The following is a 20,119-nucleotide window of genomic DNA, read 5'->3' as shown; positions in this document are numbered from 1 at the left end:
TGTGCATTGAGTCTGTACACCAACTATGTCCTCTGATGATGCACCTCATTTGATAGAGTATTGTCATATTTAACTCTTTCCCCTCTCACATTTGCATGGCTAATTGCTCTTCTATACTGAGTGAGCTGCAAGACTACATAGCCCTCTCAGAACTGTAATTTATTTCCTGAAGGTTATTGTGGTTGTGTATATTGGAACACACTTGGAGTAACTGCAGATTTTGGCTTTGCCCAATTGTAACTCCACTCAATCATACACAAGAAAATACACTTGCACGACAGCTCTTCCTACTTTGACTCCCACTAAGCCATGAAACATACTCTGAGTTCAAGATTAACCACAGAAATCTATATTTTTTTCTGCTCTTCACATTTACTGCACATTGAGAAGCATGTATGCACATTGGAAAGTGTTGCATGAATAGCAAAAAGTGAGCCGAAAGTGAATTATTTATTTTATGTTGAAAGTACAACACTAGTTTCTTCAGCTATGAATAACACAAAAGAGCACAAAAGTGTGTGCCACAGCTGCATGGCATTTAGTTTCACATTACTGCAAGTAGTTTCTGTAGATTGTATTCACTCTATGAATGACTTAAGCTATATCTTTTGTATGAGTATTATGAAAGTGATGGTAGCATTATATATATATATAGGTATATATTACAATGGCATAATGACTTTTGTGTGAGTGAGCTGAAGTTAATAAATACCATAAACCTAAATATCACCCCTTTTTCACGGGTTGGCATCACCCAGCAGAGTAGCCTAAACCCATAGCTGAGGTTCTCACAAATAAACATTGCTGAAAACCTGTCACAACAGTCATACACATGGTTTAAACAATTTACTCATGTTTTTCTTTTTGGCCAGTGCTTTGAGAGCTGTGGATAACCTGGTTCAGAAGATTGAATTTGAAGGCCCAATCTTCAGAACCTCCTCTAAGAACCTGGCTGTGGGTATATCCGCTGTTAATGCCAGTGAGTTCAATGGGACCACCTTCAGCGCTATTATCCCTCCCAATACTACAGAACCCGAGGTACCTGAAAAAAAAATCCACTTCAATTAATTAAATGTTAAAATGTTCACAAGTTGATGAAAAGTAGAAATCATGCTTTAAATCTGGTGTAGATCGGGCACATCGGGTACTAATTTCAAAAATTCTAAATGTACAATCTTACATTTCTATGAGTGTGGTATGTATGGTGATTAAAATATTTAGGGCCTACAATGTGGTAGCGCTGACTGAACCTGTCATTTTACAAAGCTCCATAGCCATGTGCTTTAACTGTCAGGAGGAATACTTTCTATGAAAGTCATTGTAACTCTTGAGGCCGAATGCATCAAACTTTCTCTGCAAATATCTGTAGGGCCATATGCAAAATCTGTCTAATGATCGGTTTGTGGAAGGAGTTTTTTTTTCAGACACAACGTATACATAGCATACACCCATTCTCTTCATCATACTGACATCTAAAGATATTTAATTGCTCAGAGATATATGAAGGTGTTCTGCCATTTGGAACTTTGCAAGTAATTAACAGAACTGTAAAATCAGTTCTATAGGAAACAGGGAACCAGTGCAGTTCAGCTAACACAGGGGTGATGTGCTCTCTCTTCTTGGTCTTAGTTAAAAGTCTAGCAGCAGAGTTCTGTATGAGTTCCAATTTCTTTATATGCTTTTTTGGGGGACCAGTAAAAAGTGCATTGCAGTAGTCTAACCTACTAGTGATAAAGGCATGGATTAATTTCTGCATCTTGTTGAGTTAAAAAAGGTCACACTTTTGGCAATGTTTCTCAGGCATTACCCCTGTTGCTAGTGGCAATAAATCAGCGAGAAAAAAGAGAATTTTAGATTTGTTTGAAAATCTTTGATTTTCTGTAAGTTTTCTGGATCACGCACCCACAGAAAACAAACGGGAGAGCGTGGTGTTTGCAAAAAATGTTTCTCAGGCAAAAATAAGCTGCCTGTGTAACTTTACTAATATGGGGCTTGAAGCTTAACTTAAGATTACACTTAGGCCTGCTACTTTTGATTTGACCTGGTGTGTCAGGTTCCCAAGATGACTAAGAATGGTGTCTCGCTTTCTTTTAACGTCATTTAGCTTTAAAAACAATTGTTGCTCATCCACTGATTAATGGAGGCTAAGCATGCGATAAGGGAGAAAAGGCCATCTGGGTTTGTTGGCTCTACATAAATATATAATTGGCTATCGTCTGCATAGCTATGGAAGTTTACATTATATGCTGACTTGTGCTGACTGACCATATGATGTTTCCTAACAGAAGCATATATAGAGGAAAAAGCAGAAGACAGCTCCTTTGGGCCACACTGACACATGATCTCCTAGACTAACATAAAAATCTCTGATTTAGAGACCAACCCACTTCGCGATGTGGTGAATTAAAACGTTATGATCAATGGTGTCGAATGCTGCACTCAAATCTAGAAGAATAAGGATTGAGACTTTGTTTAAGTCAGTAGCAAGTCTGAGATCATTAACTATTTTTACCAGGGGTGCCGTTTCTGTGCTGTGATTGGAATTTTTCTGTGCTAAAACCTGATTGGAATTTTTCAAGGATACTGCTTTTGTTGAGGAAGGTATTTACTGAAGTTGATTACAAACAACTTTTTCAAGTACTTTGCTTAGGAAAGGTAGGTTTCATATAGGCCTGTAATTATTAAGTATGATATTGATGTAATATCATACTTAATGATATAAGATATTTTTAAGTATGGGTTTCACAACAGCGGTTTTAAAAGCAGTTACAAATATACCTGTTGTATTATGAACATATAAAATTTGATTACACTGAACATACATATTTTTAACTGTACTGAAAATCATAGCTCCGATATTTGCAAATATCCCAGAATACGGTTATATCGTCATACCGCCCAAGCCTACTCTAGTAATGTATTGCACATAGCTGAAATAAAAATTAAATGTTCCTCCAAAGAGGTGCTGGGCCTTACTGGAGTATCATCTTTGCAATATTGTAATCAAGGTTGTATTATATTGGGGGTATTCATCTTCGTTCCTCTTTCTACTTTCAGATTAAATTTCTGGCAGAATCTGAGAATCCTCTGGCCGTAGTTACACTGCCAGCAACGTTACTGCTTAACTTAACTAATGCAAATATAGAGGCTATTTCCAGAATAAACTTTGTTTTCTTCAGCAAGACTGGTCTATTTCAGGTTTGTCTCTTCTGTGGTGTTTTATTAATTTTCAAAAAGAAAAAAGTCCTGGTATTTATTTACTATTATATAGATATATATATTTTTTTTACTTCTTTTAGGATGACATAAGAAATGGCTTATCTTTGAACAGTTATGTAGTTGCCAGCAGTGTGGGCAACTTCTCGATCAGAAACCTCAAGGATCCTGTGCGAATAGAGATTGCTCATCTGCTGCACAAGGTAGCCTGCTTTTGTGTGACCTTTTTGCTGAGATACTATACAAGCCCTATCATGATAATGTTGAGTAGTAATGTGCTCATGTCCCTTCCAGTTAAAAAGAGCATGAATCATGAATATCACTGTTTTTGTATCTTTCAGCCAGATCCAAAGCGAAGCTGTGTATTTTGGGATTTTACCATCAAAAGTAAGTTGCTTTTGTCATGATCAGTGATATTGCAATAGTCTCTGGGATTGCAGTTTGGCCTTTTGCCAAAAGAAACAAGATGCAAAAGTGACAAAGCGCTACATTTTGAGTTACAATTTGTGCCTTGTTACTTGCACAAATATAAAGTTCAATCACAACATCCTTACAGAGCAACATTGAACACCACATCACCTAAGGCCACATACTTACACAGCAGCCATTGAACCACCAAATACTCACACAACATCATTACACAAGACTACGCCCTTACAGCAACAACTGAACACCAAATAAGCCTACTCACATCAGGCACCATCCTTTAAAAGCAGCAATTGTACCACAGATATTCACAAAACATCCTTGCATAGACAACTTCCTTACAGAAAGAACCAACATAAAACAAAAGCCAACAGTAAATGCAATAATGCAACAGCAGTTATGAACATAGCCTAGGATATATTCCTACCTTATTTCCTTGTTTCCTTTGTTTTTCCTGACAGAGACTGGTAAAATCCAATTTGAAAGTGTCTTGGGGATAGATGTTGTGCAGGACCAGGAAGTAAAAGTTGTCAGTATTTGTGTTTGCATGTGTAGGAGAAAAAGGGTCAGGTGTGTTGGTGAAAAGGAAGGCTACATTTTCACAACATCAAATACCATTTTTGAAGCTATCCAAGACTCCCAATTCCAGACACAGCAAAGCAGCCCCAAAACATATCAGAGCCCCATTTCCACCACAACGTATACATAGCATACACCCATTCTCTTCATCATACTGACATCTATGGCCAGGAACTCATGGTTAGTGTAGGGGTCTCACACCTTTTTGTGTGTCCCCACCGCAGAAACTGACCCTGCAGGGTCTCTTTCAGGACCCTGCTCAGAGGTAGATAAGAAAAATGCTTGCTATTTTGATAGCTGCTATCCAACATTTCATTTTAATTAGACTACTCTTAGGTAGTCAGAGTCTTGTGACTTCAGTGCACTCCATTTGAAGGTATTTATGTGGTTTACCTTCATTTAGCACACCACAGCTGCCATGCCATTTTAGTCAATCTAATTAGCAGTGTTATAATAAAATTCAACTGTTGATATGACCTTGGGATTATGTTAATGCTAACCCTAAAGGTATCAATCTATAATCTAATGTTGATACTGCCATTAAAGAAATGAGACTTACGGTATAGAAATTAGACTTATGGTATAGAAATGAGACTTACGGTATAGAAATGAGACTTGCGGTATAGAAATGAGACTTATTCTTTTTTATGAAAGTTTAATTTTTTTCCCTCTGTAAACATAGAGCTGATGTGTATCCTTCTGTCAGGCTGAGCTTAATTTTCCACTTGCAGTTATGTCCATGGAGGTTGGCTACAGCATAGGTATAGAAACCTAGATACCACATTGGCCTGTAGAATATACACATTTATGGTGGACGCATCGACGCATCCCTCCCTCCCTCCTAATAGAACTTAACAGACAATGTGGCATCTAGGTTTCTATATCTACAGGCTTTAAACTTCTTATTGAAGGTGCAGTCAGGGTTTGTGCATCAAGTCTCATTTGTCTGTCGCTATGTTTATATTTAAATTTATAAGCAGAAGGTTTTGCACAAAATAACGTCCATTATATTTTATCCAAGGACCAAACGAAACATGCCAGAGAGGTAGCTCACTCCTACTTTCATTTCCCAGAGAAATTCCAAGCAAGGTTTCGTTTTTGTTTGGGGGCAGGCTGCCCCCACTTCGTTTGTTTCCAGTTTTCAGAGCTGGGGGCTATACATGCTATGCTTTTAATTTCATCACTTTTCAGGAGGAATGAAGCAAATAGCTAAAAGGGTAACAATACATTTGGCCATGATGACTGTATGCCACGATTATCAGCACCCATTGAAAGAAAGGGTTACTAAAGCATTTACAAAGTTGTAAGTTGATCACAAAAATATTGTATCAGAGATCAAATTTGGTACATTTCTCTTAGCATCATTGCTATTTTTGAAAGTATTTTTGACCAGTAGGCCAACGTGTAGTGTGCAAATCACTTCAAATTTTCACACTACAACATTTCCTATTTTTATCATGGGAAATACTTTTTACTCTGTTATCACTAGATGGAATTGGTGGCTGGAACAGCGAGGGTTGCCTAGTCAGTCCTGATTCAAGTGACAACAGGACTGTGTGTCTGTGTAATCATCTGACTCACTTCGGGATTTTAATGGTGAGGTTATTGTGTTATTTCATTGTATCATGTTGTGTTATCGTTTCATATTTTATTTCAATGTGAGGTCAAATCCAACTACATTACAAGTTTTCATTTGTTTTCTTTCAGGATATATCAGGCACTGCAGCACAAATTGATTACCAGAACACAAGGGTTCTCACTTTTATCACTTACATTGGATGTGGTGTGTCTGCTATCTTCTCAGCAGCCACTCTTCTCACTTATATTACCTTTGAGTGAGTGTTTTGACCTAAAGATTTTTGAAGTGAAATAGCAAGCAAGTTACTAAAGTTGCTTAATTGCCTGTATTGTCCTTGTCTGTTTTGGAAACTTCAGAAAGCTGCGCAGAGACCACCCAGCAAAGATCCTTATGAACCTCAGTACCTCACTGTTGTTCCTTAACATGGTCTTTCTTCTTGATGGTTGGCTGGCATCATTTGGCATGGAAGGCCTGTGTATTGCTGTGGCTGTCTTTATGCACTTCTTCCTGCTAACCTCTTTTACTTGGATGGGACTGGAGTCAATACACATGTACATGGCGCTGGTCAAGGTGTTCAACACCTACATAAGAAGATACATTCTGAAATTCTGCCTAGTTGGATGGGGTACTAAATTCCTTCACCTCTTAAAGCTAAATGTGTTATATATGATGTCATGAATAAATACAATACACTTATTACATTAAACTGTCCCTCTCTCAGGACTTCCGGCTGCCATTGTTTGCATTGTAGTAGCAGTTGACAAACACTCTTATGGGCTGGAATATTATGGAAAGGGTGACATCGGACAAGAATCATCAAAGTTGTGAGTTTCACAAAGCATGTCAGAAGTTGTCACACAAATACAGCACCATGTTATAGATATTTCAGAGTACTGTTTTTTTTTTTTTTTATCTGAGTTAGAGATGGACTATGAGCTGATGAATGCACTCTTTTCTGTAGCTGCTGGATCAGAAGCAACACAGTGTTCTATGTAACATGTGTGGGTTACTTCTCCATTATCTTCCTCATGAATGTGGCCATGTTCATCGTTGTGATGATCCAGATCTGTGGTCGCAATGGTAAGCGTAGCAATCGTACCTTGAGAGAGGAGATCTTACGTAACCTGCGTAGTGTGGTCAGCTTGACCTTCCTCCTTGGTATGACATGGGGCTTTGCCTTCTTTGCCTGGGGCCCTGTCAACTTGGCCTTCATGTACCTGTTCTCCATCTTCAACTCACTTCAAGGTCAGTAACAAAAATTAATAATAAATATAAGAGAAAGTTTTGTAGATTGAAAGATTTGTCATTTTGCCTGTATACACCATCACAATGAATCAGAAACCAAGCAATCAGGATGTGCTTGAAGTACAGTATAGACTTTCAACTTTAATTCAAGGGGTTGAAAAAAAATGCATTAACCGTTTTTTTTTTTATTCATTGTCACTCCATTTTTGAGACTCAAATGTAATCGGACAATTGACGGCAGTTTCATGGCCAACTGTGACCTCTCTCTCAGTTCAGATTCAGCCAAATGCTGCAAAACTGGTGTGATGGCATTTCACAGTGCATATGGATAAAATATACTGCAAAAGCAACCCAAGAGTTTCTCAAGGCGTTTCTGAGAGTGTTCATCATCTCTTACAGAAATGGAGTATTAAGCAAACTAGTATCCATAGCATTAGCAGTTGTATTAGTTGTATTACTTTATTACCTTTCCCAGAGTTCTCAGAGTTTTTTTGCCATCCTGAAGTCGTTTAGCTAATAGCTGAATAAGACACTAATACTGGTTAATTCCACAGCACCCCCAGTTGAAAATGAGTTCCAGTGTCCCTGGTTAAAAGTTTCACTTTTGATAAGGTTTTGCCTATATTTTTGTAATATAGTAAACACGTCACACTTTTTGAAACTATTTCAGCTTAAAAATACAGCGATAATACCGAAAACAGTGATAATTTTGCTTACTATAACCGTGAGCATAATATACCGTTACATCCCTAATCTTAGCCAATCTTTGGCCTATTGCCTTGAAAGTTGCTGTGAGTGCTTGCTCATTCCATGGCAACGCCATTTCTGGTAGTGTACTGCTGGGCCCCTCACATTGCAGCTTGCGGCTATATTACTGTGCTTATTTTTTGTTACGCCAAATTTGCCAAGTACTAAGCCTGTCATTTTTGGTAGTTACAGGGTAGTTAAAAGTGTTACCAAGGTTGCTATGGAGAAGTGCAAAACAGGTGCTCCGAAGACTGAATCCATTGTTTTTGAAAGTGCTGAAATTTTCGCTACAAATCAAATATTTGATTGTACCAGGTTTTCTGGTGCTTTCACCTTTCAGCTCCTGTCTTTACCGATGTTTGCACGATTTTGAGAATGGCACATATGTGTTGGATGTGGAATCTCAGTCAGTGTACACAGTAATCTAAATTTTTATCCTTTTTCCATGTAACAATGAGGAAAACTGAAATGGCCTTTATTTCTCCTTTAACACTAGACTGACTGTATACAGACACTTAATTTCTGTGCAAACATATCAATCTAATATCATATCATATCTGATATGAATCTCGTATCTGGAACCCGGCAAAAATCCAGATTATTTATTACTTCCACAGACATGGTTGTATTATGTTACTTTATTTGTATACTAACTCTATCTTTATACAAGTCATTATACAAATTTGGTCATTTTTTGTCCCTTAGTCATCTAAATTTGAAATGCTAATTTGCTATGTAATCTTCTCTTCAACAGGACTGTTCATATTTGTCTTCCACTGTGCTTTGAAAGAGAATGTGCAAAAGCAGTGGAGGAGATATTTATGTTGTGGACAACTACGTCTAGCTGACAACTCAGGTCATCTTAATCACAATACTGCATGTCATTTTCAGGCTTAGCCAGGGGTGAAAGTACCGTATTTTCCGGACTATAAGTCGCACCGGAGGATAAGTCGCACCAGTCAAAAAATGTGTCATGTAGAGGAAAAAAACATATAAATAAATATATATATATATGTTGCACCTGAGTCGCAGGACCAGCCAAACTATGAAAAAAAGTGTGACTTATAGTCCGGAAAATACAGTCATTTAAAATTCTTGCCGGTACTACAAACATAATCTTCACATCACTTCATATTGTTCATCTCTTCTTAACACTGAACATTTTTGAAAACACCTAAATAGGCTACATTAATTGATTAATTTTAGCCTATTTGTAGAGCATTCATCAGAATCCTTCTCCCTTCTTTGGAAGTCCCCTCTACCTGCCCTCACTTCTTCAGGATAAACTGTCATAGTCAAGTTTGTCAACTAGTTTTTTCATGAAAAAAGATATCGCTAATATAGCTACGGTATGCATTTAGTAAAAAATAAATTAATAAGTTAATAGATCAATTAATTTCTTAAATGTAGTTCCTTAACTCACCTCTCTTTCTTTTTGTATGGCTTCATGTTACCTTTCCAAATACAGTTAGTTTGCTTCAGTCTGTCGCTAATATTTGGGGGCCAAGCAGCGAAGCTGAGAGGACCTCATTGTGTTTCTACGTTTTCCTATTATTATTATTATATGCAATGGGAGTCTATGGCAGCCCATAGAACCTTATGGTAAAAAGTTGGGAAATTTGGCACACTGATTGGGGACAGTCCCATGATTCATGTCACCAAGTTTCATGTCGGCAACTCGAACCCTCTAGTGCCACCAACAGGCCAAAGTTGGACGTGCGTTCATGCACGTAACTTTTGACCTGTTGGTCCGATAGTCAAGCCGAGTTCAACGCACCCTATGACGTCATTTTCCGCCATGATGGATTTTCCGCCATTTTGGATTTCATCAAAAACACTTAAAATGTATCAGGGGTCACATACTTTCTCTGATTCCCACCAAATTTGACACAGATCATCTTCAGACCAAGCCTCACAAAAGTTATCACTTTTGTCTTCGGAAGTATTACCGTTAAGCCCGTAAAAGCCAATCAAAATTTCTTGTGAAGCGCTAAACAGGAAGTGAGCTCATATTTCAGCAACCCTTGCATGTATCAAAACCAAACTTGGTACATTGACTCATGACCCCATCAGGAGAACCCTCAAGAAATTTGGTGACCTTTGACCTCTAGGGGGCGCTGTAATTCACAAACATGCCTTTTGGCCTGTAGCTGCTGCTGTGCTTAGAATTAAATTGTACTAGTGGTGTCTGGTAATACTGTGAAAGGTCCTTAGGTCAACTGAGGGCAACCTGTCACATCAATATAATTTATTCGGCCGCCATATTTGATTTGATCAAAAACACCAACAATTTCGCACAGGTCACAAATTTCATCTGATCTTCACCAAAATTGGCACAGACCATCTTCAGACCATGCCTTGTCACTTCATTTATTTCTGTAACAATTGATAGAAGCGTTCGCCCGTCACATCCAATCGAAATTTGTGGCGAAGCCGCCAAACAGGAAGTGAGCTCATATCTCAGCAATCGTTGCATGTATCAAAACCAAACTTGGTACATGGACTCATGACCCCATCAGGTGAATGCCGAAGAAATTTTGTGACCTTTGACCACTAGGGTCACTGCAATTAGCAAAAATGCATTTTGCCTTGTAACTTTTGACGTGAAACTTGCTTTGACAGCTTATGGCCATACGTCTGATTGCAGCATTGAGCTAACAGCATTCCGTTGCCATGGTTACTCCGGCCTATCTGCTTGGCCCCCTCATTGCTGCTTGCAGCTATATTACTCTATTTCTCTTTGAAGATAGCCTACATTGGATAGAAGATAATCCCACAGTGTGGTGCATTCCTTAATTAGTTAAGTTATTCGTTTATTGGTTGATGAATAATTCACTGTTGCTTTCGAGTCAGATGTGCTCACAGACAGCCTATCTGCCGTAATGCACAGATCTCGTAAGTTTAATTTAAAAATCACATTGGAGGAAGCATAGACTAAAAGATTGAGAAAGGTATGTGTTGCATTAGGGAGTGAGATTTGTCCATTGACCTTATTCACCTGGCAGCCAGAACAAGGCTAAAGGGTACACTTGCCATTACACCTCAGTCCAGCAGATGGTGGTGGTAATGCACTCCGTTTGCAAACTGCCAAAAAAAAAAAAGCTCACCAAAAAAGAATAAGGGTTCACTAGCCTGTTCTTCTTCTTCAGTGAGTTTTTTTTTGGCAGTTTGCAAACGGAGTGCATTACCACCACCATCTGCGGGACTGAGGTGTAATGGCAAGTGTACCCTTTAGCCTCGTTCTGGCTGCCGGGTGAATAAGGCGAATTGCCCTGTATGTCCAGCCCTGTTTTTGGCAGGCAGCTGCTCATCTCTCTTTCCAGTACTACATACCGCCACTGAATCTTATAGTGGTTAGCAGTACTGGACCACCTGGATTTTCACCCCTGGGATTAGCTATTAAATACAGAACCGACTCATAATTAAAAAAAAAAAAACGTTTTGAGTTATCGATTGTTAGGACAGAAAATATGTTTCTCATATGATATAATATTTCAAATACAGACTGTTGGATTGATCTTATGGAATTGTATTTTTTCAGACTGGAGCAAGACTGCTACTAACAACACCAAAAAAGTTAGCTCAGACAATCTGGGGAAGTCCCTGTCCTCCAGCTCTTTCAGCTCAAGTACAGCTAACTGGACATCGAAAGCAAAAGCCTCTTTAAATCCTTTTGCTAACTATAACAACAGTTCAGGTAAGACAACCCAATTTCTGCATCCATATTTAAAAGAGACATATTGTATAGGCTATGTTATATCCACTACATAGACAAAAGTATTGGGGCGCTTGCCAATACGTGCCCACAGGGACGACATGGCATTATATGGAGTTGCCATATCCATTACATGGAGTTGCCACCCCATCCCCTGTAGCTGTAACAGCTTCCACTCTTTTGGGTAGTGAGCTTGATAACTTGCTAATGTTGGCTTGTTAATCACCCCAGACATATTTTTGGAATAGATGATGGCTGCCATTACATGTTTCTGGATTTAGTTAGTTTCTAGGCTGAATGAACGTTTCCTTGACAGTATGCAATGGGCTCTGATGTGCATTGGTGATGTGTCAGAGCACTGATCAGCACTGATGTGTAGACTAGGCCCACTTTTGCAAAAGTTAACTTCTAGTGGCAAATTATGAGGAAATTTCATGGTGATGATGTCTATCAGTTAAAATGTGATGTCTTGCCTACAGAAGCCTTTGTTATTATGCTAATTAGCAGGCTTAAAATGCTAAATCATAGTCTAAAATATAAATATAGTCTAGTAAAGGTATTAGGTTTCCTGTGTTACAACTATGTCAACAGTATCTGCAGATTTCTGAAGAAATTATTTGTAATTTTCATTTTTTTCAAAAAAATCCATTAAAAGTCCATTTGTTTGGTCGAAATAATGAAAGGCCTAATTTGTCCACTTTGTCAGAGAGTAGTAGTGGAGTGGTTATTGGGAGGATCTGGATAATTCTCGAAACGTTCATAACGTTTTGAGGCTGGGCTGATTACTCTGAGTTTAAAAGAGAAATCCAGCAAATTTTTACATGGATCTTGACTGCTACACGTCACAGAGTAGTACTGTCGATAGGAAAAATAACGACCAAAATCGGTGCTACCGAACTGGAGTAGCTGCAGCTAATGGCCAGTACTCCCATTGAGCTACAATACTAGGTCTGGGAGCATCAGCTAAATGTGCCTTTTTTGTCTCTTAAAGGAACACGCCACCCAATGTCAGTAGTAATATATGTTCTTACCTTAACTTTCACGAGTTGAGTCATACCTCTCCCGTGTCGATATGTGCACTCAAACGCTGTGGTTCACGGCGCGAATGTGTTAGCATGTTGCTATGCTAGCGGGCTCAGACGTAGCCATAGAGGGAGGAAGATAGCAGTAATCAAAAACATCCACGTTTTCCCTACTTAAAAACAGTTGCACGAGTAGTTGATAAAAATGTGTAAGGTCACACAACATGAAAAGTGGCGATTTTTTAAGCGAATAAACAGGAGAACTACAATGTGTGGCGCAATAGCACTTGGGAGTACTTCGACCTAGCGTAGTAATATTAATTAACACCCCCACCATTTATTTTCGTGGGTTTATCACTAGGTGGCAGTGTCGCTAAGTCTTGCTAGGTCACACTTCCCGGAAACTTTACAGGCACAACTTCTCAGGTGCTGAAGGGGAAAATGAAAATGAGTCCACCTTTCTACTAATAAAGATGACTCTGACCACGACAATCAGGGGAGACCACACGCTAGGTCAAAAACATTAGAAAGAGTGACTGACCACCGTGCTGAGGAGGGAGTTCCATCTCCACCACGGGCCAGGCCGAGCAGAGTGGGTGATAGGCCGAGTCGCTCTTGCAAGTGGGCGATAAGGACACAGACGTTACCGACCAAGAGGAAGAGGAATTATGTGCCATTATTGTTTTAAATAAAAGCATCATGACACATATGGCCATGGTACCAATCATGTTTCAATCTACCAACAGCCCTTTGTGGATGTGAGATTGATTCTGACAAATCGCTTTCCATCTTTTTATGTGAAGTAGGAAAAAACAGTACGCCAACAGCTAGAGACTGCTTCAATTGTTGAGAGGTCTTCTCTAAGTCATTTTTCTTTCTTTTCTGCAGGAAGTCACTAGTGGCTGCCATTAGGGCAAAGAAACACCTCTGCAGGCTCCTCACTTGACTCTACATTACCCTATCTTGCATTCCCAAGCCATTTTGCCTGCGTAGCTGTCTTGACATTAGCCTACACCCTTGTTAAGTACTTGTGTTGTCTCGTTCAAAAGGACTTTGTCTCTATTTGTGTTTTTGATTCACCATCGGATAAATTATAAAAATTGGCAAAATTATGTTAAGTCACAAAATCAGCTATGCACTGTAGTGAAGTTTATGTACAAGTTATATTTAAGATCACAATGTGATATTAAAAGAGAGAAATTAGAAAGTTTACGGTCATGTCCTGTGCTATATTAATATATGCTTCAAATTCACTGCTGTGATGTCCTGTGCTATAAATGTGGGTTTCATTGACTATGTTTTGAGTATTGAGTATGAGTGGTTTAGCTCCCCATTTTAGTGCTCCTTCTCCATACTTAACAATAACAGGATGGATAAGGTAAGAAACAAATTGGTGGGCTTAATTTTCAGTCAAACTCCTCAGAATTTTGGAAGTGGCATGGTGGCCTCAGATATGTCAAAATGTATGGAAGTATGTCCCATGCACAAGTGTCCTTAAAACCCTCTCACCTCTTCACCAAAATAAAAAAGTGCTCCTAAGTGTCTTAAGCGTTGATTAATTTCTCTTCTGTAAACATATTCACTAAATGCCTGACATTATACATGACTGATCCCTCTACATAGCTGCACATCTACATAGATCCTTACAACATATCAGCAAATCAATGTGTCAAAATATCAGTGCATTCCCAATAATGCAGGATAAACGTGAGGGAACAGTTGGAAGTCTAGTGTTACAATTTAGTCTGTACAAAGTGTGTGAACTCCCACCGCTATAGTTTACTCTCTGTTTGTATCGATATCATCACCTAACTGCAACCCTCTGTGTCATCACAAAACTAAAATTACCTTTGTGTCAGCTAAAATTAAACACTTAAATGAATGAGCTGGAGTTAAAACAACGTACTGTCTACACTGCAAAAACTGCTTCTCTAATAAAATCTAGCCAAGTATTATTAATATTTTCTCTTAAAATCATTTGACTTAATTTAAGAACACTTTGATTTATTTTAAGACATCCCATCCTGAAAATAATAAATTTTCATAAATTATAATAAATCAATATTATAATAAATAATAAATTTGTCTGCCAGTTCGTAAAGCAAATTTGTCCTAAAAACAAGCAAATTTGTCTGCCAGTGCAAGACTCCTTAAAATAAGTAAAAATTATAACCTCTCTGTACACATACAAAGTTCAAAGTACAATGCTTCGATGAGTCTGTAGGCCATCTCCACACTATCATTGAAGTGTAATGTAATTTTGATTCTGGTCAGTGACTTACCAATAGTGGTAACACTCCATAATAAGGTGCCATAATAAATAGCAAACTAGTAATTACCTAACCCTTTGTTAATATTTGTTAATTGTTACTAACATATCTATTTGGCACAAGTTAATAGTTTTTTCATCATTAATTAAATATTAGTTGTTTGCATAAAATCTGTATGTTAGACCATCCTTAAAAATATTCTTGTTTGCAGTAACAGCCAAAAAAAAAAAAAAAAAAAAAAAAATGGGTCGGTAGGTAGGTATTTTTTTTTTCAAGATTCAAAGTAAAAAAAAAAGTTAAATTTTGGTCATGGTGATTACGTAGATATGAATTTAAACAAATGTGCATATTGTGACGTAACTGACTGGATCCTCAACCCGTGCCTTCAGGCGCATCGTTGCAAACCTCAATCTGATGCAGGTTATGTAGACCAGCCTTTCTCAAACTTCTTTGACCTGAGGCCCAGTCATGGCAGACTTTGGGGTCATAGGGCTCATCTACACATACCCAACCCCACTCCCCCCCAATCAAATTGTCATTATCATTATCACAATCATTATTATGCCTATATTGTTATACATGCACTTTCACTTAAATGTTTTGTGACATGCACATCAGAGGACCGCTTTACTAATGTAAGATATAATTTCATTGCTTTTGCATGGTTGCATGATGCTTGCATAAGAAAATAAATACTTCTCAAAACAGCAACAATTATATGGGTGCTTTTGTTTTGGTATGTTTCCCTCATGCAAGCATCATACATTGGTAGGAAATGGAGAAATACATGTTGTTTAATGAAGTTTAATTTGAATGCCTGAATGTAAGGATTCAGGAAACACAATACCAGCTTTTTTTGGCGAGCAGATAGGCGTAAAACACTGATCTGTTGATCTTTAACAGATAGAAAGAAGGCTACAATAGCTTTTGGCCACGTTATTTTCAAATTTGACAATGCAATACTCAGTGCTATATTATACAGTCTCTCCTCTGTTTCTATGGAAGTTCCAAAAATCAACGTCGTTCTATTATGTGTCGTAAAACAATTAAATAGCATTCAACTGGTTGAAGCGGAGCTTTGATACCAACGTTATCGATTAGTTTCAGTTTCTCTCGCGCAGACGCCTGCATTGAATGAACGCTCATACCACCACTTTATTATATGGCTCCATGTTTAATGACATCGATAGTAGAAACGTTTGTTTTCTTTTTTTGTCGGTCCGCGGTATCTTGATCAACTGGGCGCAGCAAATTATCAGGCGAAGCACCGGGCCTAATTTCCTCCACTTAGCGGACCAGCAGTCTCCACGTTGCGGACCCATATTTTAAGAAATGCTGAATAGACCACAACCAATTTCAATTCTTCAACAGTCACCGTTAGACTAGAGGGGAGAAAGGATGGGAAAATATCTGGGCACAGTTCTTCCAGAACTTCGTGCCAAGTAAAAGCGTTGTCGTTGTGTGAATGAAAGGAAGCGTATAGGCCATACTGTAACATGCGTAAACCAATGGTGTAGATGACGCCACAGGGTTTTATTTAAGAGAGCGTTTGTATGTAGGCAATTTATATTCACAATACTTAGGCCTACTAAAATAAATAGTATTTTATTTGTATTGGTTGTTTAGAGTATAAAACAAAATCGGTCGGTCTTAACGCAAGTTTACAACCGGCAAGTCGGTCGGACTAAAAGGGGAAAAAAATAAATATTTGGGTAGGTTCTAAATTGACAGGGTCGGTCGGGTTACGGCAAACGAAAATATTTTTAAGGATGGCCTTAATGTTTTAGCAAATCTATTAACTAATATTGTATTAATATGTGTTAATAGTTAACTAAATGTCTTTTTGGCACTAATTAACAGTTATTTCTTACATCATTTAAATGTTAAATGTTTATTTACAAACTATATGTTAATAGAAAAGTTAATGACTTATTATTATTTAACTTATTGTTAGTAAACTGTGCTTCTGCCTATCCCAATATGAACCACTCCCCATAGGACCCTTACCATAGATAGATACTTTATTGATCCCCAAGGGGAAATTCAAGAAAAAAACAGAGCTACCTTGACATGCTGCCACTCTTGTTGGCACCAGAACCGCTTGCAATAAAGTTGGTTAAGCTTAATTAATATATTAATGATATATAACTATCAGTATGGGGGACCCTTATAATAAAGTTTGTTAAGCTTAATTAACATATTAGTAGTATATAGCTATCAGTGTGGGGCCCCTTATAATAAAGTTGGTTAAGCTTAATTAATATATTAGTAATATATAACTATCAGTATGGGGGACCCTTATAATAAAGTTGGTTAAGCTTTATTAATATATTAGTAATATATAACTATTAGTCAGACGGTGAAGGGAATGAGACCAAAACTGGCTTATCACATTTATTACTTTAGGAAAAGTTCATGCCTTCAGGCACTGGCATACATAAAACAGCATCTGCACAAGCAAAATAAAAAGAAGTAGTTGACTGGGCTATATGTATGCATCATTCCTATACCATCACTGTCAGCTAGCCCTACTAGCAAGGGAGACATGTATGCAACATGGAATGTTCAGGTGCACAGAACAACAGTTTATTAATATTCTGAGACTCATTAAACACTCACAGACATAGACCATACGGAGGTAATGCATAAAGATACTGCTAAACTAAATGTACATTAATTTCCTGCTAGACTGAATTGCACTTTCCATGCACACTAAGCTAAACTACACTGAAAGCATGAAAAGTTGCTAGCGGAGTTTACAGCTAGTCACGTTAGCCTCAGTGTGTATGAACTCGTGGTCATAATGAAAACATTAATACACGTTCTCCAAGTTGCTAGAATTGCACCCAAATCCTAACAATACATGTAAAGTAATATAATACAGGTGGTATATCGAAGTTTTCAACTTAAACAACATTTTACCGTTACAAAATGAAAACAAAGTGGGGAGTGCTTCATACAGCCAACCTACCCAATGCAAAGCATACCGCTTCTGATCAGCTATGGCAACAATACAAGGACAAAACGCAGCAGAGCTGCAGTATACCGTTTCTCCAAAGGGGGCTCCAAAACACCAATCTCAATAAGGCTGCTAAATTACGGCGAAAATCACATACAAACACTAAACTACATTTCTAACTCTGTTACACCTCCCTCCCCTGAATTTCACCAAATTCACCAAGCAGCAACCAAATAGTACTTCCAAAGGCAAAGGGTACACTACTTTCAAACACTAGCCAGAGGGTCACCAATTACATGACAGCCAACCACCAAGATATCCAATAAGGATGAAGTGAAAGAAGAGGTGCACAAACTCTCACACAACCAACCACTGGCAGAAGGGTGCCTTATACACCCCACAAGACCATAAAGCCATAAACCTTAAATTCCATAAATTCTCCACAAAGCTAATCAGAAAAGCTAGATAAATAATAAAATGTCATTAACTTTTATATTAGCATATAGTTTGTAAATAAACATTTAAAAATTAAATGATGTAAGAAATAACTTAATTAGTGCCAAAAAGACATTTAGTTAACTATTAACAAATATACAATACAATATTAGTTAATAGATTTGTTAAAAAATTGACATACAGATTTTATGTAGACAACTAATATTTAATTAATGATGAAAAAACTATTAACTTGTGCCAAATATTTTAGTAACAATTAACAAATATTAACAAAGGGTTAGGTAATTACTAGTTTGCTTTTTATTATGGCACCTTATTATGGAGTGTTACCAAAATAGTGATTTGTTGTTTTTGATGATTTTTCATGCCCCTTTGCACTACTAGCTATACTGTAAGCTATTTCATTGTTTACGCAAAAATAGTCTAGCTCAAAACTACTGCGAATAGCGTATTTTGTAACTTTGAACTCGTTATCATCCATAAATAAACCCCAGGTTGTTTTAACTCTGAATCATCCAACCTATGGGTCTCTAATTTTTTGACAGAAACAAGGAACCACTGAATGTCTTAACCTTTTTTACTGTTTTATTTTGTCCTCGTTTAGACAAAATTTCCTCCAGCCCTATCAACTTCAAATGTTGCCCTTCTGATGGCGAGGCCTCTATCATTCCAGTGCACCATGTGATTGATAAGATGAAAGGATACTGTTCAGTGCGTTCAGAACACTTCTACAAGAACTTCATCATGTCTGACAACTTCAACCACAACACCAAGTTCTAGAATTGAACCTCTGCAATGGATGACAATGGATTGTCATAATTTCTTTGTCCCTAATTAAAAGAGCAGAAAAACCTCTATGAACAATGCAAAAAATATATTTTCTAGACAACTCCCAATAAGAGACGTGGGTGTACAGTATATATGCACGATGAAGTGATGGGATTTTAATTACCAACAGTGCATGTTTTTGCAAAAAAAAAAATTGTGATTTGTGTAAGCTTGCCATTTTATAGTTGTTGTAATGTTATCTTAGAGGACATCTTTTCATGATAATCCTTTTATTGTGCCATACAATCTCTCCTTTTCCACTGTGATCATATGACAAGCTACTGATGAAATATAGTTAACAGATCTAATGTAACATATTTAGTCACTACTGGCCATAGTAGAAGGAAAATGTAGCTGCTGGTATATGACATAAGCTATTTATTTAGGTAGTACATTTTATGTTGTTTTTTGAAACATTGTTAAGATAGGACAACCTATTTATTTCGTTGGTGGCTGGCTACATGAAGTCAGAAATTGTTTGAACATATATGTTTACGATCACAAAAGAGGTTTTAAAGGGAAACCATTACGTATGATGTTTTTAATTCTTCAATTTGTTCATTGGACACTTAGTCATGAATAATTAAACATTATTACAGTTATTACAAGTTGTGGACTAAATTCAATTAAACACTAATGAGGAAAATGCCCACTTGTCACAAATGCATCTTTGTTGTTGTTGTTGACTAATGTTTATTGGGTAACTTAAAAGTAGATCCAACTTTTCTCTTTATCCTCAAGACATGTCCGAAAGCTGAAAAAACTCACTCCAGGAAATTGTCAAGTGGGTCAGGTGCTACAGGACTGGAAATGTCATATGTTATATATATACTGTCTGAGTGAGTGGCATAAAAGTTTTTTGTACAAGATGAAAAACTGGAACAAATCACATTAGACCTTGCATCCAGTTACACAAAAAAAGATAGTCAGTTGAAGGATAATTGTATGTGCTATATAAAGTGATTTTAACCATGATGTCGGTATACCAACCTTTAAAAGAAACTACAAGACATATTATTGAAAACGTATCCCCAAGAGACAAATACTATATTCTGATTGGCTGGCATGGGGTTATTA

At 37.5% G+C, this 20,119-nt stretch overlaps 1 protein-coding gene across 9 annotated transcripts in view; it reads left to right on the top strand.

Moving 5' to 3' along the window:
- The window catches only part of adgrg6 (adhesion G protein-coupled receptor G6), a 93,690-nt gene extending 74,000 nt beyond the window's left edge, over positions 1-19,690 (top strand). For 7 of the 9 annotated variants that reach the window (XM_048250980.1, XM_048250984.1, XM_048250983.1 and 4 more), the window contains 12 exons: positions 873-1,038; positions 3,058-3,198; positions 3,300-3,419; positions 3,558-3,603; positions 5,711-5,817; positions 5,929-6,056; positions 6,157-6,425; positions 6,522-6,624; positions 6,762-7,045; positions 8,547-8,648; positions 11,334-11,489; positions 18,819-19,690. In XM_048250980.1, the coding sequence (XP_048106937.1) occupies positions 873-1,038; positions 3,058-3,198; positions 3,300-3,419; positions 3,558-3,603; positions 5,711-5,817; positions 5,929-6,056; positions 6,157-6,425; positions 6,522-6,624; positions 6,762-7,045; positions 8,547-8,648; positions 11,334-11,489; positions 18,819-18,994 (1,798 nt within the window). In that variant the 3' untranslated portion in view covers positions 18,995-19,690. Of the gene's footprint in view, positions 1-872; positions 1,039-3,057; positions 3,199-3,299; positions 3,420-3,557; positions 3,604-5,710; positions 5,818-5,928; positions 6,057-6,156; positions 6,426-6,521; positions 6,625-6,761; positions 7,046-8,546; positions 8,649-11,333; positions 11,490-13,417; positions 14,089-18,818 lie in introns of those variants that run through there. The other 2 variants (XM_048250978.1, XR_007194420.1) reach the window with 2 other exon arrangements.
- The last annotated feature ends 429 nt before the right edge of the window (positions 19,691-20,119 follow it).

The sequence above is a fragment of the Alosa alosa genome, chromosome 8 (assembly GCF_017589495.1).
Source record: "Alosa alosa isolate M-15738 ecotype Scorff River chromosome 8, AALO_Geno_1.1, whole genome shotgun sequence".
NCBI classification, from domain to species: domain Eukaryota; kingdom Metazoa; phylum Chordata; class Actinopteri; order Clupeiformes; family Clupeidae; genus Alosa; species Alosa alosa.
Note: the sequence above shows the minus strand (reverse complement) of the source record. Positions and strands in the feature narration are given on the sequence as shown.